At 38.6% G+C, this 22,639-nt stretch overlaps 1 protein-coding gene across 1 annotated transcript; it reads right to left on the bottom strand.

Annotated features, from left to right (window-relative positions):
• Positions 1-21,395: 21,395 nt before the first annotated feature.
• Positions 21,396-22,349, bottom strand: LOC131830469 (olfactory receptor-like protein OLF3). The gene has a single exon (XM_059172701.1). It carries the CDS (start codon positions 22,347-22,349, stop codon positions 21,396-21,398), a length of 954 nt encoding a protein of 317 aa, XP_059028684.1.
• Positions 22,350-22,639: the final 290 nt, after the last annotated feature.

Here is a 22,639-nt window from a genome sequence, read left to right as displayed (position 1 = left end):
AGAAAAAAATATGTTGTTATTGGGCCAAGCAATTAACAGAACAAAAATTAAATATGACCTGAATATAGAAACCATCACACAGGGATTCAAAATAACTCTTATTAAAATGCCAAAGGATGGGGAGAAGAGCAAGATGGCAGAGAAGAAGGAGACCTAAATATTAGAAGGTCACAGGAGTTCAGATAGATAGTTACCAAACCATTCTGAACACCTGCATACTCAACAGGAGATCAGAGAGAAGAGCAGCAATTCTAGGAACAGAAAATCGACCACCTTCCGGAAGGTAGGACGTGCGGAGAAGTGAATCTGAAGTGATACACAGGAAGAGAGCCCACAGGAGGAGGAGCGTGGTAGAGCAGCAGAGCACAAAATCAGAAGTCTGCTCTACTGATGAATGTCACTCCAGAGGCTAAGCGGGGGGTGAAGCCCTCATGGGGGCAGTGTGTTCTCAGGACCTGTATGTTACAGAAAGACTGGGGGTGTCTTGAGTGTGGCAAAGATCCCAGGTATCAGAGTGGGGAAGCTGGCTGCAGAGACGGAGATAAGGAGTACGCTCTCAGCTGGGTTTACTGTAAACCATGATCCAAGGCACAATCAGGCCACTGCTATTTGAGCAGACACCCCACAAGTGGCAGATCTGGGGAGACTCACCTTTCCTTTCTTCTCCCAGAGGAGTGGCACAGGAGCATGCAGCAGGAATCTGCTGGGTTTGGAGAGTCCAAACAGGGCTGTGCACCAGAGATAGAAATGCTTGGTCACAGGCCAGGTGAGCATGGAGAGTAGCCAGAGACCAGGGAGATGGGAGGGACTGACGACTTTTCTCTGAGGGTGTACTAAGGACTGGGGGCCCAAACTCTTGGCTCCTCTGGGCTGGAGATTGGGAGGCTGCCATCTTCATTCCTGCCCTCCAAAACTCTACAGAAAGCATTCAGGGAACAAAAGCTTCCAAGAGCAAACCCGAGCAGATTACAGAGCTTGGCCCCTGGCAAGGGTGGTACAATTCCACCTCAGGCAAAGACATTTGAGAATCATGGCAAGAGGCCCCTCCCCCAGAAGATCAGCAAGAACATCCAGCCAAGACTAAGTTCACCAATCAATGAGAACTGTGGAATTCCAGAGCTAGGGCAAAGCATTTCACAGAATTCATATATTTCCCCCCATGATTCTTTAGTCTTTCACAACTAAATTTTTTAAAATTTTATTTTTTTCTTATTCTATTTTTTAATTTTTCCCTTCATATTTTAGTGTTTTTATTTTATCTTATCAATACCTTTAAAAAATCTTAATTTTCATTGTTATAGTCATATTCTATCCTTTCATTATATTTAACCCTATTTTCTATATACATATAGGTTTTTCTTTCTTTAAAACTTTGGGATACAGATTCTTCTAACAGATCAAAATATACGCTAAATCTAACACATTGCTTTCTTCTAGTCTCTAACTTGATTACATTCTTTGCTTTTTTTTTCAACCAGTTTCTTATCTTACCAATTCCTTTTTTTGAGTCTTTTTTATTTTCATATTTACAGTCATATTCCACCTTTCATCATGTTGACCCTTATTTGTGTGTGTGTGTGTGTGTGTGTGTGTGTATATATATATATATATATATATATATATATATATATATATATATGTTTTTATTTTTTCAAACCTTTGGCAAGTAGTTTTTTCTAACAGGCCAAAATACACCCAAAGTGTGTAGCTCTGTTCTATTCACTGGTATGCGTGTGTATGTGTGTATATATGTGTGTGTGTGTGTGTGTGTGTGTGTGTGTGTGTGGTGTGTGTGTGTAATTTTTTTCCTCCTTTCTTCTACCCCCAGTTTTGGGTCTCTTCTGATTGGTTAGTGTATAATTTTCTGAGGTCACTGCTACCCTTTTAGTATTTTGTTCTCTCATTCATCTATTCTTATCATGATAAAATGACAAGGTGGAAAAACTCACTACGAAGAATGGATCACACCCTGGGTAACAAATCAGATCTTAACTTGTACCAAAAGACTAGGATCATTCCCTGCATATTTTCAGACAACAATACTTTGAAACTAGAACTCAGCTACAAGAGGAAAGTTGGAAAGAACTCAAATACATGGAGGATAAAGAGCATCCTACTAAAGAATGAATGAGTCAGCCAGGAAATTAAAGAAGAATTTAAATAATTCATGGAAAGAAATGAAAATGAAAACACAACTATTCAAAATCTTTGAGACACAGCAAAGTTGGTCCTGAGAGGAAAGTATAGAGCAATACAAGCCTTTCTAAAGAAACAAGAAAGGTCTCAAGTAAACAACCTAACTCTACACCTAAAGGAGCTGGAGAAAGAACAGCAAAGAAAACCCATCAGCAGGAGAAGAGAAATAATAAAGATCAGAGCAGAAATCAATGAAACAGAAACCAAAAGAACAAATAAACAAAACTAGGAGCTGGTTCTTTGAAAGGATTAATAAGATTGATAAACCCCTTGCCAGACTTCTCAAAAAGAAAAGAGAAAGGACCCAAATTAATAAAATCATGAATGAAGGAGGAGAGATCACAACCAACACCAAAGAAATACAAACAATTATAAGAACATATTAGGAGAAATTATACACCAGCAAATTTGACAATCTAAAAGAAATGGATGCATTCCTAGAGACATATAAACTTACCAAAACTGAACCAGGAAGAAATAGAAAACCTGAAAGGACCCATAACCAGTAAGAAGATAGAAGCAGTCATCAAAAAACTCCCAAGAGGAGAGGGGAGTTAGAAAAAAATGGAGGGGGAGATGAAATATGAGAGACTGTGGACTCTGAAAAACAAACTGAGGGTTTTGGAGGGGCAGGGGTGGGAGGTTGGGTGAGCCTGGTGGTGGGTATTATGGAGGGCACATATTGCATGGAGCACTGGGTGTGGTGCATAAATAATGAATTCTGGAAGACTTAAAGAAAATTTAAAAAAATAAAAATTTAAAAAAAAAATAAACAAACAAAAACTCCCAAGAAACAAGAGCCCAGGACCAGACAGCTTCCCAGGGGAATTCTACTAAATATTTAAAGAAGAATCAATACATATTCTCCGGAAACTGTTTCAAAAAATAGACATGGAAGGAAAACTTCCAAACTCATTTTATGAGGCCAGCATTACTTTGATCCCAAAACCAAAGACCCCATCAAAAAGGGTAATTACAGACCAATATCCTTGATGAACATTGATGCAAAAATTCTCACCAAGATACTAGTTAATAGGTTCCAACAGTACATTAAAAGGATTATTCACCACGACCAAGTGAGATTTATTCCTGGGCTGCAAAGTTGGTTCAACATCCACAAATCAATCAGTGTGATATGATACATATCACATGAATAAAAGAAAAACAAGACACATATGACACTCTCAAAAGATGCTTAAAAAGCATATGACAAAGACAGCATACTTTCTTGATCAAAACCCTTCCTTCACAGTGTAAGGATAAAGGGTATATACCTCCATATCATCAAAGCCATCTATGAAAAGCCCACAAGGGATATCATTCTCAATGGGGAAAAACTGAGAGCTTTTCTCCAATGGTCAGGGACACAGCAGGGCTGTCCACTATCACCAGTACTATTCAACATAGTACTAGAAGTCCTAGCCTCAGCAATCAGACAACAAAAAGAAATAAAAGGCATCTGAATCTGCAGAGAAGAAGTTAAACTCTCACTCTTTGCAGATGATATGATACTTCATGTGGAAAACCCAAGAGACTCCACTCCAAAACTGCTAGAACTCATACAGGAATTCAGTCAAGTGTCAGTATAAAATCAATGCACAGAAATCAGTTGCATGTCTATACACTAAGAGCAAGGCAGAAGAAAGAGAAATTAAGGAGCCAATCCCATTTATAATTGCACCCAAAACCATAAGATACCTAGGAATAAACCTAACCAAAGAGGCAAAAAATCTGTGCTCAGAAAACAATGAAGTACTCATGAAAGAAATTGAGGAAGACACAAACAAATGGATAAATGTTCCATACTCATGGGTTGGAAGAACAAACATTGTGAAAATGTCTATGTTACCTAAAGCAATCTATACATTTATGGAACCCTTATCAAAACCCCATCCTTTTTTTTTTTTTTTCAAAGAAATTGAACAAATAATCCTAAAATTTATGTGGAACCAGAAAAGACCCCAAATAGCCAGAGGAATGTTGAAAAATAAAACCAAAGTTGGTGGCATCACAATTCCAGATTTTGGGCTCTATTACAAAGCAGTAATCATCAAGACAGTATAGTACTGGCACAAAAAGAGACACATAGATCAATGGAACAGAATAGAGAGCCCAGAATGAACTCTCATCTCTATGGTCAACTAATCTTTGATAGCAGGAAAGAATGTCCAATGGAAAAAAGACAAGTCTCTTCAACATACGGTGTTGGGAAAATTGGACAGCCACATGCAGAAGAATGAAACTGGACCATTTCCTTACACCACATACAAAAATTGACTCAAAATGGATGAAAGACCGCAGTATGAGATAGGAATCTATCAAAATCCTTTAGTCAGCAACCTCTTCCACCTCAGTCACAGCAACTTCTTCAGAGAAACTTTGTCAGAGGTAAGGGAAGCAAGGGCAAAAAGAACTACTGGGAGTTCATCAAAATAAAAACTTTTGGGAGCGCCTGGGTGGCTCAGTGGGTTAAGCTGCTGCCTTCGGCTCAGGTCATGATCTCAGGGTCCTGGGATCAAGTCTCGCATCGGGCTCTCTGCTCAGCAGGGAGCCTGCTTCCCTCTCTCTCTCTCTCTCTGCCTGCCTCTCCATCTACTTGTGATTTCTCTCTGTCAAATAAATAAATAAAATCTTTAAAAAAATTATTAAAAAAATAAAATAAAAATAAAAACTTTTGTACAGCAAAGGAAACAGTCAACAAAACCAAAAGACAACCAACAGAATGGGAAAAGATATTTTTGAATGACATGAAGGGCTAATATCCAAAATCTATAAAGAACTTATCAAACTCAACACCCAAAGAACAAAGAATCCAATCAATAAATGGGCAGAGGACATGAACAGATATTTCTGCAAAGAAGACATTTAAATGGCCAACAGACACATGAAAAAGTGTTCAACATCACTCAGCATCATGGAAATACAAATCAAAACCACAAAGACATACCACCTCACACCAGTCAGAATGGCTGAAATTAACCAGTCAGGAAACAACAGATATTGGCAAGGATGTGGGGAGAGGGGAACCCTCCTACTGTTGGTGTGAATGCAAGCTGGTGCAGTCACTCTGCACCATATGGTGCATAGTATGGGGGTTCCTCAAAAAGTTGAAAATAGAGCTACCCTGACCCAGCAATCGCATTACTGGGCGTTTACCCTAAAGATACAAAAAAGTGATCTGAAGGGGCATGTGCACCCAAATGTTTATAGCAGCAGTGTCCCAAGAGCCAAACTATGGGAAGAACATAGATGTCCATCAACAGATGAATGGATAAAGAAGAAGCAGTATATATGCAATGGAATACTACACAGTCATCAAAAGAAATGAAATCTTGCCATTTGTAATGACGTGGATGGAACTAGAGGGTATTAAGCTAAGTGAAATAAGTCAATCAGAGAAAGACAATTTTTATATTATCTCTCTGATATGAGGGATTTGAGAGGCAGGGCAGGTGTGCTGGGGGAAGGGAAGAAAAAAGTGAAACAAGATGGGACTTCAGAGGGAGACAAACCATAAGAGACTCTTAATCTCAGGAAACAAGTTGAGGGTTGCTAGGGGGTGATGGGGGAAGGATAGAGTGGCTCGGTTATGGACATTGGGGAGGGTATGTGCTATGGTGAGTGCTGTGAATTGTGTAAGACTGATGATTCACAGTCCTGTACTCCTGAAGCAAATAATACATTTTATGTTAATAGTGAAAATTTTTAAAAGAAATTCTCAAAACTAAACAGTAAGAAAATAAACAACCAAGTGAAAATTGGGCAAAAGATGTAAACAGACATCTCATCAAAAGCACACAGATGGCCAAAAATTACAAGAAAAGATATTCAACATCTTTAGTCCTCAAAGAAACACAAATTAAAGCCACAGTGAGATGTCATTACCCATCTACTAAAATTGCTAACCTTAAAAAAAATTATAATAACTGAGACTAGACAGCACTGGTAATTGTATGGAAAAACTGCAACTCTCTTTACTGCTTGTGCAAACACAAATGATGCCACCACTTTTTAAAAGTTTGGCAGTTTCTTATGAGATAAAACTTGCTCTTATAATAACAACCTAGCCATATAACTCCTATGTGGGATTTCTTTTCACCCAATTGAATTCATTTACGTTCACCCAAAAATCTGTACTTGAATGTTTATAATAGTTTTTGCTCATAACTCCTCCAAATTAGAAATAATCCAAATATACTTTAAAAAGTAAATCAACAAATGTGGTACATCCATACAATTAAACAATTACTCCACAAATAAAAAGAATACACTACACTAACATGAAAAAAAATGAATGCATCTCAAATGCTTTTTGCTAAGGAAAAGAGGTCATACTCAAAGGCTGTGTCCTACTGATTCCATTTACATGATATATTGCAATAGACAGAGAAATCTGTTTGGTGGTTGAGCATCAATGGTGTTCAGAAAATCATTTGACTAAAAGGGTCACAAGAATATGCTTGAATGATGAAAATTTCTGTCTTGATTATGGTGGAACTTATATGATTGTATACATTTTTAAAACTCATAAAACTGCACAAAAAGGAGTGAATTTACTGTATGTAAGTTATACCTCAATAAAAAATAAAATAAGAAATTAGCCTTTATTATTTATTAATCTTAGCATAGCAATTAGGAAAAAAATAAAGTAGTAAGGAGTTTGGAGTGTTGGCTCACCATCAGTTTATATGCTAAAGACATGAAGCTTTTAATTATCACATTTCAATATCTGTATTTAAAATTCAAGAAGCTAAAGCAATCTTAAGCACATTTGTAATAATTATGAAGTCCAAATTACTGGAAATTGATTGACTTGTGAGCTGCTTGAAGACAAAGACCTTTCACTAGTTATAAATAGCAGGGTACTAATTAGATGTACACAGGATATTTGCATTATGAAATTATCATATTAAAATAATACTCTCATTGTACTATTCAAAGTAGGCTAGATGCTGAAACAGACAGTTCCCAAATAACCATGGCTTAACACAATAAAATTTATTTCTTATTTATACACATTTCCACGTAGGTAACACTGGTCAGAATGGCTCTTCTGGGTAGTTCTTGTCCTGTCAATGATGCAGGATCCAGCTTCCTTTACCATCTGAGCCCCCAGAGTCTTATGCTTAATACCCTGTATGTGGGTGACTTCAAAGCAAAACAATGAATAATGGAGGCTGGTGGCTAGCAACAGGCCAGGCCTGGAAGTGGCATATTGTATTTCTTTGCATCTACATTTCAGAAATTAGAACTTGGTTCCACAGTTCACCTCATTACAAAGTAGAGGATATGTCTTATGAGTAACTAGCCAGTTTCTGCCACATGCATTGGACTCTGACTTGATTAGACTACATTTGAGATCGTATGTTTATTTCAGAACTCTACAATTTAAAAGGGATATTTAGAATACTCAAGCACCATAGAAAAAAGCCCTGAATAGTAAGAAGTCTGAAGTCATGATAATGAGTATGCACTGAGAAACATTTAGCTTGATCATTTTCTCCCCTCAGTGTCTCTCAGAAGGACCCAGTAGCAGCATGTGATTTTCAGCCTCAACAGACCAGACCAAAGAATCTGACAGACTGGAAACCCAGTCTGTTTCTAAAGCTGGTTTGCTCTGATCCAAGAAATAAGTAGTACAAAGAATATTATTTTATTTATTATTTATTTACTTACTTACTTATAGAGGGTGAGAGAGAGAGAGAAAAAACAAGCAAGCAAGCAGGGAGGGGGTGAGGGAGATAGAGAGAGAGAATCCTAAGCAAGCTCCACACCCAGCACTGAGGGAGTGTGCAATCTCACTACCCTGAGATTATGACCTGAGCCAAAATGAAGAGTTGGATGCTTAACCATCTGAGCTGGGTAGGTGCCTCCAAAGAATACTTTCAGAAGCAGTTAGGGAACAGGTTATATTTCATATAGAAATATGACGTGAAATAGAAATAGACATGATCCTTGCATCCCATTCAATGGGACTTTAAATCAATATCCACAACATTGTACCATATAAGGAAATAACTTCTCGAATCAATGAACCATGTCACTGAGGCCTAGTATCTGGGTATCCAGCCTGGAAGCTTCTATTGTGGTAACACCTCTGTAATGCATTGTTTATTCTTTATCTGCACCTGTTTTCTTCAAGACTCATTTTTTTTTACATATTTGTCCATTTTGGGTTTACCATTAAAAGGCCAATCAGGTTAGGATGCCATGAATGCCAGTTTCAAGAGCAGCCCAAAAGAAATTCTCCAGATGGTTCATCTGCAGTGCAAACAATCTTCTATTTGGTCCTTATGACCCCATGTTTTCACTGAACCTTGGAATATCTATGGCAGATTGAAATGATGAATAGAGAATATGGGAATGTTTGAGTAGAGAATCAAAGAGCTGATCCATAGGGTTTTGGGGGATAAGGAAGTTGTTCTTTGTCAAGTTACCTCTTCTTTTGAGAAACAACTTTTACTTGCTACTGGGCCCTAGTAGACCATGGGAATGCCTGGCCATGGGAAACCACATCACCATGAACCTGGAGCTGTCCATCAAAACCTGCATTGAAGAACAAAGCATAAAGCAGTATATGTGAGACTAGGCCTGAGCATATCCTGAACACTCAAACAACTGTCATAAACTATTAATTTATACTTCCATCATGTCTGTTCCTGTCATCCTGCCATTGAATCTTCAACGTATAATATGGTCTCCTATGACTATTAAACTGAGAAGTTACAGTCCTGAAAGACCATGGAAAAAGTGCTCTTCCTAAAAGGGAGAATTTTATGCAGTACATTTCACCATAACTTCGCATGGGAGGAAGATCATTGGAAGCCAGGATATGCACTGATTTAAAGGCCACACATAATCTTTTACCTCGATATAAAAGACAATGTTTAGAGGATTAGGACACAGCTTTAAGGAAGAAATAGGAGTGAATTCATGTGTGTTCCATAGGATTTCTCATGACAAAGGAGGTTCTCAGTTTCCATGTGAACAAGAATAATGGCATACTTCAGAAGTCAATCAGCCTAATTTCCCAAGCATACCAGTGGTCGTGGTGATGATGATGACTATCTATGGGTTCAATGTATTGGATTTCATTTAGCCAATACTAGTTCAGTTACAACCATTACTGACTATACATCATGCCAATCGCAGAACCAACCTTAAATCTCCAGTAGAATACAGTACTAAGACAGTGTTCTCTAAATTCCATTTCCCATCAAAAGGAATCATGCTTCTTGGAGCAATAATTCCAATTATAAGGCAAGAAAGGTAAAAGATGTGGCTGCTGGAGAACCTGGGTGGTTCAGTTGGTTAAGCATCTGCCTTTGGCTCAGGTCATGATCCCAGGGTCCTGGGATGGGGTCCCGCATTGGGCTCCCTGCTCAGCAGGGAACCTGCTTCTCCCTCTGTTCGTGCACTCTCTTTGACAAAGAAATAAATAAAATCTTTATCCTGTCTGCTATATTTTATTTTATTTTTATTTCTTTTCAGCATAACAGTATTCATTATTTTTGCACCACTTAAAAAAAAAAGAGAGAGAGATGGGACTATAATGTTGTATCACACCAGAAAGTAAGGCAGCTATTGAAGAGACTAGGGTAATGTGAGAAAACAACAAAAAAACAACAAACAAAACAAAAAACTAAGTAGCTAATTTGAATAGGCTCTTTTGTAGCCAGAGTAGTAACCCCTTAAAGATGCCCATGTCCTATTCTCCAGAACCTATGAATATGTTATTCATACTCATATTCATATTTAGAACCTGCCTTACATGTTAAAAGGAACCTGCAGATGCATTTATATTAAGGATCTTCAAGTGGGGAGATCTTCCTGGATAATCTTTGTGATGCCAGACAAGAGTCTGAATAGGAGCAAGAAGAAAGGCTCAGGGTCAGGAAAAAAATGATGTGAGGATGGAAGCAGAATCATAGTCAGAGAAAGGTATAAAGGTCTGGTGCTAACCTTCAGGGTGGAAGAAAGGGGCATGAGACAAGGAGAAGAAGCTCCCTTAGAAACTGGGACAAGCAAGAAATCAGATTCTTCCCTAGCCCTCCAGAAAGAGATACAGCCTGTGGACATGTGGATTTTGACCTAGGGAAACCCATTTCAGACTTCTGAGCTTCAGAACTGAAGATAATAATTTGTATTGTTTTAAGGCACGAAACTTGTGATTTGTTAGAGCACCAAAAGGAAATTCAAATAGACTCCCACTCAGTAAATACAAGACAATTTGAACATCAATAAAGATAATAACTGCAACAAATAAAAATACAGCAAACATGTTTACATTGAAGAGCTCATCATTTTTTTTTTAAAAAAACATCTCCTTTGTTGTATTAAATAAAAAGTGGTAAAGAAAAGGGAAAAATAACATATTTATCCTGCCTTTCCTCTACTAACTATACCTCTGGAAGATAAAATGGTGGTGAGGAGGAAGTTTCTACTTATAAATGCATTTTAAATGATAAAGAGAAAGGGATAGTAGGATATTCCTACCCTGCAACCCCTACTAAACTAATGGATATAGGTTATTAGTTTTCTACCAGGGGTGATTTTGCCTTCCCCAGGGGATAGTTCTTAATATCTGGAGACTTCTATGATTGTCAAAACTGGAAGGTGGTGGGGATGGGACACTAATTTCATTTAGTGGGCAGAGGTCAGGAATGTTGAAAAACACCCTACAATGTGCAGAGGAACCCCTGCAATAAACAACTACCTAGCCTTAAATGTCATTAGACACTGGCTGCTATTGAGAAACTAAGCAATGCAATAACCATAATAAACCCTAAAGAAGAGAAACTGAACACTGTGTCCCTCTTGATGGAAGTACATGCCACCATCCGAAAAATCTTGTCAGAAAAGAAAACTCATTTAAATCTAATCAAGGCTTCAGATCTAAATGAGAGACAGGGTCAATGGAACATGCAAAACTGCACTCCAGGGATGTCATAAAAAAAATCCAAGCTGCATGGGAATCCAACCGGGAAAAACAATGCTATTTTATTCAACAAGTAATTCCAAGGGGGAAAAAGGAAATTGAAGGTGAACCTATACATTAATCAGGTCTTCAAGGACATAGTAGACAATGGCAATGTATGGATTTTATTTGAATTCCTATTTAAACAAACTGCAATTTTTATATATATTAGGGTTTTTTTTTCCTTACAAGATACTTCAGTGATATTTTTATGGTTATTAAATAATGAACAAGATTTTAATTCTTAAATATTTTTAAATATTTTTTTTAAATATTTTTAAAGAGTTTTTTTTAACTTTTTAAAAAGAGTTATATTTAATGGATTTATTGTTTAGAACATCATCTTATTTTGCCCCTGAATCAACCATACTTTCCTCTTTTATACTGAGAATATCATTCACAAACAGCTTCTAATGAGGAATGCTGGATGTCTCAAGGTATTTACGTATACTAATTATGACAATTTAAATTTCTGAGAAAAAGCAGTCCTGGAAAAATAGTCTATAAAATGAAAAAGATAAAAGTAGAAATTTGACACGTGGACTATAACATTACACTTGTCTGTTTCTATACATCTGAAGCCCACTCCCCAGATTTCTGCCTCCTAAGAAATGCAGATCTGGGGTTTGGGGTCAAGATGGTGGAGAAGTAGCAGGCTGAGACTACATCAGGTAGCAGGAGATCAGCTACATAGCTTATCAATCCATTGCAAATACCTACAAATCCAACACGAGACTGAAGAGAAGAACAGAAGCAATTCTGGGAACAGAAAACCAACCACTTTCTGAAAGGTAGGACTGGCGGAGAAATGAATCCAAAGCGATGGGAAGATAGACCCCGGGGGGAGGGGCTGGCTCCTGGCAAGCGGCAGAGAGAGCAACGGAGCACAAAATCGGGAGTTTTAAAAGTCTGCTCCATGGAGGGACATCGCTCCAGAGGCTAAACCGGGGGGAAGCCCACACGGAGTCAGCGTGGCCCCAGGTCCCGTGGGGTCACAGAAGGATCGGGGGTGTCTGAGTGTCGCAGAGCTTGCAGGTATTAGAGCAGGGAAGCCGATTACAGAGATAGAACCAAGGAGAGAGCGCTCAGCTCAGGGTTACCTTGAACCTGTCGCAGCCTGGATGAGCTCGGAGCACAGGCAGAGGCCAGGGACGCGGGAGTGATTGAACACTTGTCTCTGAGGGCGCACTGAAGAGTGGGGCCCCAAGCTCTCGGCTCCTCTCAGCCAGAGACCGGGAGGCCACCATTTTCATTCCGGTCCTATGGAACTCTACAGAAAGCGCTCAGGGGACAAAAGCTCCCAAAAGCGAACCCGGGAGGATTACTCAGCCCGGCCCCTGGTAAGGGTGGTGCAATTCCGCCTCAGAAAAGATACTGGAGAATCACTACAACAGGCCCCTCCCCGAGAAGATCAACAAAAAATCCAGCCAAGACCAAGTTCACGTACCAAGGAGAACAGCAGAATTTCAGAGGAGGAGAAAGCAAAGCATGGAATTCATGGCTTTCTCCCCATGATTCCTTAGTCTTGCAGTTAATTTAATATTTTTAACTTTATTTTTTTTCTTCTTCTAAATTTTTTTTACCTTTTACCCTTTCCTTTTAACATTTTTAAACTAGTTTATCTTAACAATACTTTTCATTTAAAATAATAATAATAATAATCTTTTTTGAAACTTCATTATTATAGTCATATTTTATCCTTCATTGTATCTAACTTAATTTTTTTGTATGCACACAGGGTTTTTTCTTCTAAAAAGTCTGGGGTACAACTTCTTCTAAAAGATCAAAATATGCCTTAAATCTAGCTCTAAGCTTGTTCTAGTCTCCAGCCCGAGCAACATCTCTCCACTTTCTTTTTCTTTATTCTCCCAACCAACTTACTTTATCAACTCCTTTTTTAGAAATTTAAAAAAAAATTTTATCATCTTTATAGGCATATTTCATCCCTTCATTGTGTTTACCCCTATATATGTTTTTCATTCTTTAAAATTTGGGGAGGTAGTTTCTTCTAAGAGACCAAAATACTCCCAAAATTAAGTGGGTGACCCTGTTCTAACCACCAGTCTAATATATATATTTTTCTTTTTTCTATTTTTTAAATTTGTTTTCTTTTTTTTTTAATCTTTTTTTTATGAACTTCTTTTTATCCCCTTTCTCCCCCTCCCCATGATTTGGGGTTTCTTCTGATTTGGCTAAAGTGCATTTTCCTGGGGACTTTGCCACCTTTTTAGGATTTTATTTGCTCCTTCATATATTCTTATCTGGAAAAAATGAAAAGGTGGGAAAACTCACCACAAAAAAAAAAAAAAAAAAAAAAAAAAAAAAAAGAACAAGAGGCAATACCAAAGGCTACGGATCTAATCAATACAGACATTGGTAATATGTCAGATCTAGAGTTCAGAATGACAATTCTCAAGGTTCTAGCCGGGCTCAAAAAAGGCATAGAAGATATTAGAGAAACCCTCTCTGGAGAGATAAAAGCCCTTTCTGGAGAAATAAAAGAACTAAAATCTAACTAAGTTGAAATCAAAAAAGCTATTAATGAGGAGCAATCAAAAATGGAGGCTCTTACTGTTAGGATAAATGGGGTAGAAGAAAGAATTAGTGATATAGAAGACCAAATGACAGAGAATAAAGAAGCTGAGCAAAAGAGAGACAAATAAATACTGGACCATGAGGGGAGAATTCGAGAGATAAGTGACACCATAAGATGAAACAACATTAGAATAATTGGGATGCCAGAAGAAGAAGAAAGAGAGAGGGGAGCAGAAGGTATATTGGAGGGAATTATTGTAGAGAATTTCCCTAATATGGCAAAGGGAACAAGCATCAAAATCGAGGAGGTGCAGAGAACCCCCCTCAAAATCAATTAGAATAGGTCCACACCGCATCACCTAATAGTAAAATTTACAAGTCTTAGCGACAAAGAGAAAACCCTGAAAGCAGTACGGGAAAAGAAGTCTGTAACATACAGTGGTAAAAATTTTAGTTTGCCAGCAGACTTATCCACAGAGACCTGGCAGTCCAGAAAGAACAGGCATGATATATTCAGAACACTAAATGAGAAAAACATGCAGCCAAGAATACTATATCCACCTAGGCTATCATTGAAAATCGAAGGAGAGATAAAAAGCTTCCAGGACAAATAAAAACTGAAAGAATTTGCAAACACCAAACTAGGTCTACAGGAAATATTGAAAGAGGTCCTCTAAGCAAAGAGAGACCCTAAAAGTGGTAGACCAGAAAGGAACAGACAATATACAGTAACAGTCACCTTACAGGCAATACAATGGCACTAAACTCATATCTCTCAATAGTTACCCTGAATGTTAATGGGCTAAATACCCCAATCAAAAGACACAGGGTATCAGAATGGATAAAAAAAAAAAAAAACCATCAATATGCTGCCTACAAGAAAATCATTTTAGACCTGAAGACACCTCCAGATTTAAAGTGAGTGGGTGGAAAAGAATTTACCATGTTAACGGACATCAGAAGAAGGCTAGGGTGGTAATCCTTATATCAGATCAATTAGACTTTAAGCCAAAGACTATAACAAGAGATGAGGAAGGACACTATATCATACTCAAAGGGTCTGTCCAACAAGAAGATTTAATAATTTTAAATATCTATGCCTCTAACATGTGAGCAGCCCACTATATAAACTAATTAATAACAAAATCAAAGAAACACATCAACAATAATACAATAATAGTAGGGGACTTTAACACTCCCCTCACTGAAATGGACAGATCATCCAAGCTAAAGATCAACAAGGAAATAAAGGCCTTATATGACACACTGGACCAGATGGACATCACAGATATATTCAGAACATTTCATCCCAAAGCAACAGAATACACATTCTTCTCTAGTGCACATGGAACATTCTCCAGAGTAGATCACATCCTCGGTCCTAAATCAGGTCTCAACCGGTATCAAAAGATTGGGATCATTCCCTGCAAATTTTCAGACCACAATGCTCTGAAGCTAGAACTCAATCACAAGAGGAAATCTGGAAAGAACCCAAATACATGGAGACTAAACAGCATCCTTCTAAAGAATGAATGGGTCTACCAAGAAATTAAGGAATAATTGAAAAAATTCATGGAAACAAATGATAATGAAAACACAACAAAATCTGTGGGACACGGCAAAGGCGGTCCTGAGAGGAAAATATATAGCAGTACAAGCCTTTCACAAGAAACAAGAAAGGTCTCAAATACACAACCTAACCCTACACCTACAGGAGCTGGAGAAAGAACAACAAAGAAAGCCTAAACCCAGCAGGAGAAGAGAAATCATAAATATCAGAGCAGAAATCAATGAAATAGAAACCAAAAAACAATAGAACAAATCAACGAAACTAGGAGCTGGTTCTTTGAAAGAATTAATAAGATTGATAGAAGCCTGGCCCGACTTATCAAAAAGAAAAGAGAAAGGACCCAAATAAATAAAATCATGAATGAAAGAGGAGAGATCACAAACAACACCAAGGAAATACAAACAATTATAAGAACATATTATGAACAACTCTATGGCAACAAATTTGACAATCTGGAAGAAATGGATGCATTCCTGGAGACATACAAACTACCACAACTGAACCAGGAAGAAATAGAAAACCTGAACAGACCCATAACCAGTAAGTAAATTGAAACAGTCATCAAAAATCTCCAAACAGTGGCACCTGGGTGGCTCAGTGGGTTAAAGCCTCTACCTTCGGCTCAGGTCATGATACCAGGGTCCTGTGATCAAGCCTTGCGTCTGGCTTTCTGCTCAGCAGGGAGCCTGCTTCCTCCTTTCTCTCTCTGCCTGCCTCTGCCTACTTGTGATCTCTCTCTGTCAAATAAGTAAATAAAATCTTAAAAAAAAAAAAAAAAAGCTCCAAACAAACAAAAGCGCAGGGCCAGATGGCTTTCCAGGAGAATTCTACCAACCATTTAAAGAAGAATTAATACCTATTCTCCTGAAACTGTTCCAAAAAATGGAAATGGAAGGAAAACTTCCAAACTCGTTTTATGAGGCCAGTATCACCTTGATCCCAAAACCAGACAAGGATCCCATCAAAAAGAGAATTACAGACCAATATCCTTGATGAACACAGATGCAAAAGTTCTCACCAAAATACTAGCCAATAGGATCCAACAGTACATTAAAAAGATTATTCACCACGACCAAGTGGGATTTATTCCAGGGCTGCAAGTTTTGTTCAACATCCACAAATCAATCAATGTGATATAATACATTAATAAAAGAAAAAAGAAGAACCATATGATACTTTCAATAGATGCTGAAAAAGCATTTGACAAAGTACAGCATCCCTTCCTGATCAAAACTCTTCAAAGTGTAGGGATAGAGGGCACATACCTCAATATCATCAAAACCATTTATGAAAAACACACCACAAATATCATTCTCAATGGAGAAAAACTGAAAGCTTTTTCACTAAGTTCAGGAACACAGCAGGGATGTCCAGTATCACCACTGCTATTCAACATACTACTAGAAGTCCTAGCCTCAGCAATCAGACAACAAAAAGAAATTAAAGGCATCCAAATCAGCAAAGAAGAAGTCAAACTATCACTTTTTGCAGATGATATGATACTATATGTGGGAAACCCAAAGGCTCCACTCCAAAACTGCCAGGACTTGTATAGGAATTCAGTAAAGTATCAGGATATAAAGTCAATGCACACAAATTAGTGGCATTTCTCTACACCAACAACAAGACAGAAGAAAGAGAAATTAAGGAGTCAATCCCATTTACAGTTGCACCCAAAACCATAAGATACCTAGGAATAAACCTAACCAAAGAGGCAAAGAATCTATACTCAGAAAACTATAAAGTACTCATGAAAAAATTGAGGAAGACACAAACAAATGGAAAAATGTTTCATGCTCCTGGATTGGAAGAATAAATATTGTGAAAATGTCTATGCTACCTAAAGCAATTTACACATTTAATGCAATCCCTATCAAAATCCCATCCTTTTTTTTTTTCAAAGAAATGGAAAAAATAATCCTAAAATTTATATGGAACCAGAAAAGACCTCGAATAGCCAAAGGAATATTGAAAAAGAAAGCCAAAGTTGGTGGCATCACAATTCCAGACTTCAAGCTCTATTACAAAGCTGTCATCATCAAGACAGCATGGTACTGGCACAAAAACAGACACATAGATCAGTGGAACAGAATAGAGAGCCCAGAAACAGACCCTAAACTCTATGGTCAACTAATCTTCGACAAAGCAGGAAAGAATACCCAATGAAAAAAAGGCAGTCTGTTCAACAAATGGTGTTGGAAAAACTGGACAGCCACATGCAGAAAAATGAAATTGAACCATTTCCTTATACCACACATGAAAATAGACTCAAAATGGATGAAGGACATCAATGTGGGAAAGGAATCCATCAAAATCCTTGAGGAGAACACAGGCAGCAACCTCTTCGACCTCAGCCACAGCAACTTCTTCCTGGAAACATCGCCAAAGGCAAGGGAAGCAAGGGCAAAAATTAACTTCGGGATTTCATCAAGATCAAAAGCTTTTGCACAGCAAAGGAAACAGTTAACAAAACCAAAAGACAACTGATAGAATGGGAGAAGATATTAGCAAACAACATATCAGAGAAAGGACTAGTGTCCAGAATCTATAAAGAACTTGGTAAACTCAACACCCAAAGAACAAATAATCCAATCAAGAAATGGACAGAGGACATGAACAGACATTTCTGCAAAGAAGACATCCAGATGGCCAACAGACACATGAAAAAGTGCTCCATATCACTCAGCATCAGGGAAATACAAATCAAAACTACAATGAGATACCACCTCACACCAGTCAGAATGGCTACAATTAACAAGTCAGGAAATGACAGATGCTGGCGAGCATGTGGAGAAAGGGGAACCCTCCTACACTGTTGGTGGGAATGCAAGCTGGTGCAGCCACTCTGGAAAACAGCATGGAGGTTCCTCAAAAAGTTGAAAATAGAGCTACCCTATGACCCAGGATTTACCCTAAAGATACAAATGTAGTGCTCTGAAGGGGCACGTGCACCCAAATGTTTATAGCAGCAATGTCCACAATAGCCAAACTATGGAAAGAACCTAGATGTCCATCAACAGATGAATGGATAAAGAAGATGTGGTATATAAACACAACGGAATACTATGCAGCTACCAAAAGAAATGAAATCTTTCCATTTGTGACGACGTGGATGGAACTAGAGGGTATTATGCTTAGTGAAATAAGTCAATCGGACAAAGACAACTATCATATGATCTCCCTGATATGAGGAAATGGAGATGCAACGTGGGGGTTTTGGGGGATAGGAAAAGAATAAATTAAACAAGATGGGATTGGGAGGGAGACAAACCATAAGTGACTCCTCATCTCACAAAACAAACTGAGGGTTGCTGGGGAAGGGGGCCGAGGAGAGGCGGGTGGGGTTATGGACATTGGGGAGGGTATGTACTATGGTGAATGCTGTGAAGTGTGTAAACCTGGTGATTCACAGACTTGTACCCCTGGGGATAAAAATACATTATATGTTTATAAAAAAATAATAAAATTTAAAAAAAAAAAAAGAAATGCAGATCTGGAAAAACTTTCAGGTAAACCCAAACAAGCTAAGCTGCTGGGTAAGAGCAAAGAGATCTTTGGATGGGAGGTGGAGAAAACTCACTTTGGGACCACACATCAATCACAGAAATGAGGTATAGCACCTGCCCATATTCTCCTCCATGAAGTGTCCTGCATATATTTGATGAATTTCCTCCTTTTATATCTTTCTCCTACACTGCACATAGGACATGTTCATAGTAGTCAATTTTTCAGTTGACTCCACAATTCATAGAATATTTAGACAGGAGATAGATATCTTAGAAGACAAATGAGATCCACATGGGAATTCCAAACTGAGAGCAGTTGAAGTATTCCTCTGGAATATCTTTTTAAATCACAGGATCTGACTTTTCTCTTTTCTCTATTACCACTATCTTAATTCAGATTCCACTAATGTCTCAAACAGTGATTGTGGAGTAGTCCCCTAGCTAGTCTCCTCCATTCCAATCTTTTCTTCGTCTGACTTGTTTGCCAAAATGATATCTCAGGAATGTAAATTTTCATATGATCTCACTGATATGTGGAATTTGAGAAGCAAGGCAGAGGATCATAGGGGAAGAGAGGAAAAAATGAAACAAGACAAAACCAAAGAGGGACACAAACCATAAGGGATGTTTAATCTCAGGAAACAATCTGAGGGTTGCTGGAGTGAAGGGGATGAGAAGGATGATGGACATTAGGGAGTGTATGTGTTGTGGCGAGCGCTGTGTATTATGTAAGACTGATGAATCACAGACTTGTACCCTGAAGCAAATAATACATTATAAATAAATAAATAAATATCGTTACTGACTTGAATCTGGCATTCAAAGCACTCTAAGACCAGGCCCCTGTTTATCACCTGCCTTATCTTCACTAGTTCCTCATCCTCCTGCCCTGTAAGCCCAGGTTTGGATATTTTTGAATTTTTGTGCTTGCTTTCAGCTCAGCACACTTCACAAGGTGCTCCTTTGCTTGGGTTGCTTGTTATCTGGATCATTTGTTCTAACTTTCACGGCCTCCAGCAAGATATTTTCTGGTCCTTTTATACAGGAAGATTTCTACAATCATCCCCAAAGCTTTACTCTCTGTGACTGTTCTCACCCTGCATTTTAATTGCTTCACTGTCATCCTTGCTATGCCCTTATATTGTCAGCACTGATTCATATTGACTGTTGTGTCTCAACAATTCACTGTCACTGATACACAGTAGATATTCCACTGATATCTGAATACCTAACGAGAATTTTAGCCCAGTACCACTGACATCTACCAAGACATATGCCAATTTTGAAAAATTTATGATTGATCACCTTTAGGTAAATTTAAAATGTCAAATGAAACTTCAACTCATCTTGAACACTGTAATTGTATGATAACATGTTCACAAGTGGAAGAAGTGTGAATCCCCTGACTTACACAAGACACAGGAAGAAAGGACTTTGAGATTTTTTCTAGGGAGTGAGAAGATGAGCTACTACCATTCATTCTCCTCTTTCCCCTTCCTTGCCTATTGTACAATTCTTCTTCCCCCTTTTGTTCCTTACTCAGGTGTTTCTCAGCGATGAGGCCCAGTCTCATGTATTCCACCTCACCAATTTAGAAAGATCAGCTAGGACCCTGTTGTGTGTGGGAGGAGGAAGGGGTGAAGGTGTTCAGATAGAGACCAGAGGGCAACACTGAACAGCTGACCAAACTATCCTGATTCCCAAAATACATATTGAAATTGTCTTGTCTTTCAGTGGCTTTAGCTCAGAACACTGTCCTTTCTCAGATTAACTGTATCTCTTATATTTTATATGTTAATTCATATTTTATGTGCTTATTGTTTCTAAAGTCTCAGAAAAGAGGTTATGGATTTTTCAGAAATTGGACAGTTTTAATATTTAAATGGTACCTCTTACATATGCAGTAAAATTCCTCTCAAATTGCTTGTATGCGGTCAAGTAGTACCCAAATGTGGCTTTTCCTTGGTCAGTAGTAGCCTTGTCCAAACAGCTTTACTTATATTCCTAACACTATAAAGCAAAACCCTCAGTTAATGCTCCTTTCCTGAGGTATGCTCCACACTCAGATAAGATGATATGTGCACAGTTAGTGATCCAGCACAAAGATATCTTGACAGTGTCCAAAGCATTTCTCTCAGAACAGTGACTCACACAGTTACTGGATGTGGCTTCATACGTCACACATTATTTTAAGTGAGTCTAAAATATGAAAATGTTTTAGTTCCCAATGGAAACACAATTACCTTGTACAAAATTTGGATGAATAAGAATGAGTGGTCCAAAACAGGTCCATGATTACAAACAATGTGACAAATTAAAACAGTATGTTTTTCTTCTCATTATCCTCAGGCCATATGAATGGAGACAGAGAAAGTGTGGGAAGTTCTATTACAGCTGTGCTCAACTCCACTGAACATGCTGCTTTGACATAAAAATATATCCACACACCACACCCCAACCCAACCTCCAGCCTCCTATGCAGCATCACTAGCACATGGGTCACCATCTCCTTCCTGGTTGCTATGGCAATGCAGATGATGACTGCCATATGTGAGTCGAGTGGGAGAAAACACAGGCAAAGTTACTCTTTCTAAGTGATGCTCAGGATTCATCAAGTTGCCAGTTTTGACGTTATTCCAGTTAATTGACCTACTAATTTCTGCCAGGCCCCCTTCACCTCCTTATTTCTTACACTATAAATCATGGGGTTCAGCATGGGTGTCAACACAGCATAGAAGAGAGAGATCAACTTCTCCTGAAGAACAGAGGGGCTGGAGCGGGGCTGAATATAAGTGAAAATGGCCATGCCATAGCACAGGACAACCACTGTGAGGTGAGAGGCACAGGTGTGGAAGGCTTTCTTTCTTCCCTCTGTGGATCGGATCTTTAGGATGGTGGAGATGATCTGGATGTAGGACAGGAGAACCAGGCAGAAAGGTGTCATCAGCAGAACAATGCTAGAAACCATGATTGCGATCTCATTGGAGGAGGTGTCCACACAAGCCAGTCTGACCACAGCTAGGAGTTCACAGGATATGTGATCAATATATTTGTTTGTGCACATGGGCAGCTGAAAGGTGATTACAGTCTGTATGAGAGAGTTGACAGAACCACTGACCCAGGATGTGATGGCCAACCTAATACAGAGGCCTCCATGCATGATGACCGAGTATCTCAGGGGGTTACACACGGCCACATAGCGGTCATAGGCCATCACTGCCAGTAGAACAAACTCAATCCCACCCAAGCCCAGGGAGAAAAATAACTGGGCTCCACAGCTCACAAATGGGATTGCTTTATGCGCTGCAAGGAAATGCGCCAGCATCTGAGGAACGACGCTTGTGGCATAGGAGACATCAACGAGGGAGAGGTTGGTGAGAAAGAAGTACATGGGAGTGTGGAGTCGGCTGTCCAGTCTGATGAGAAGAATGATGAAGAAGTTCCCCAGCACTGTCACCAGGTATGTAATCAAGAAGAAGATGAAGAGGGAGATCTGTGTGTCCCAGTCACTGGACAGGCCAAGTAGAATAAACTCTCTCACCCAAGTCTGGTTACCCGTTCCCATTAAAAAATCTGAAGATTAATAATCTGCAGACAAAGTCAGAAACAATTGAAATGGCTGAATCAAAGAATTATAAAAATAACTTTCTATGAATTCAATCGGCCAGCCTTAACCAGATGTTTCAGACCATTTACTGGCCAAGATGACAGGCTTTGTCCCAACATATATTACATTTATTGTGCATCAGAGCCAAGCCAGCACTTTCATAAGAACGTGAGGTGGTCTCAGGATAACCCATTTAAAGGCTGGGGATAATGCAATGCAATTTTAGGAGCTCATATCTTTACCATCTT

This window comes from Mustela lutreola, chromosome 4 (assembly GCF_030435805.1).
Source record: "Mustela lutreola isolate mMusLut2 chromosome 4, mMusLut2.pri, whole genome shotgun sequence".
NCBI lineage: Eukaryota > Metazoa > Chordata > Mammalia > Carnivora > Mustelidae > Mustela > Mustela lutreola.
Note: the sequence above shows the minus strand (reverse complement) of the source record. Positions and strands in the feature narration are given on the sequence as shown.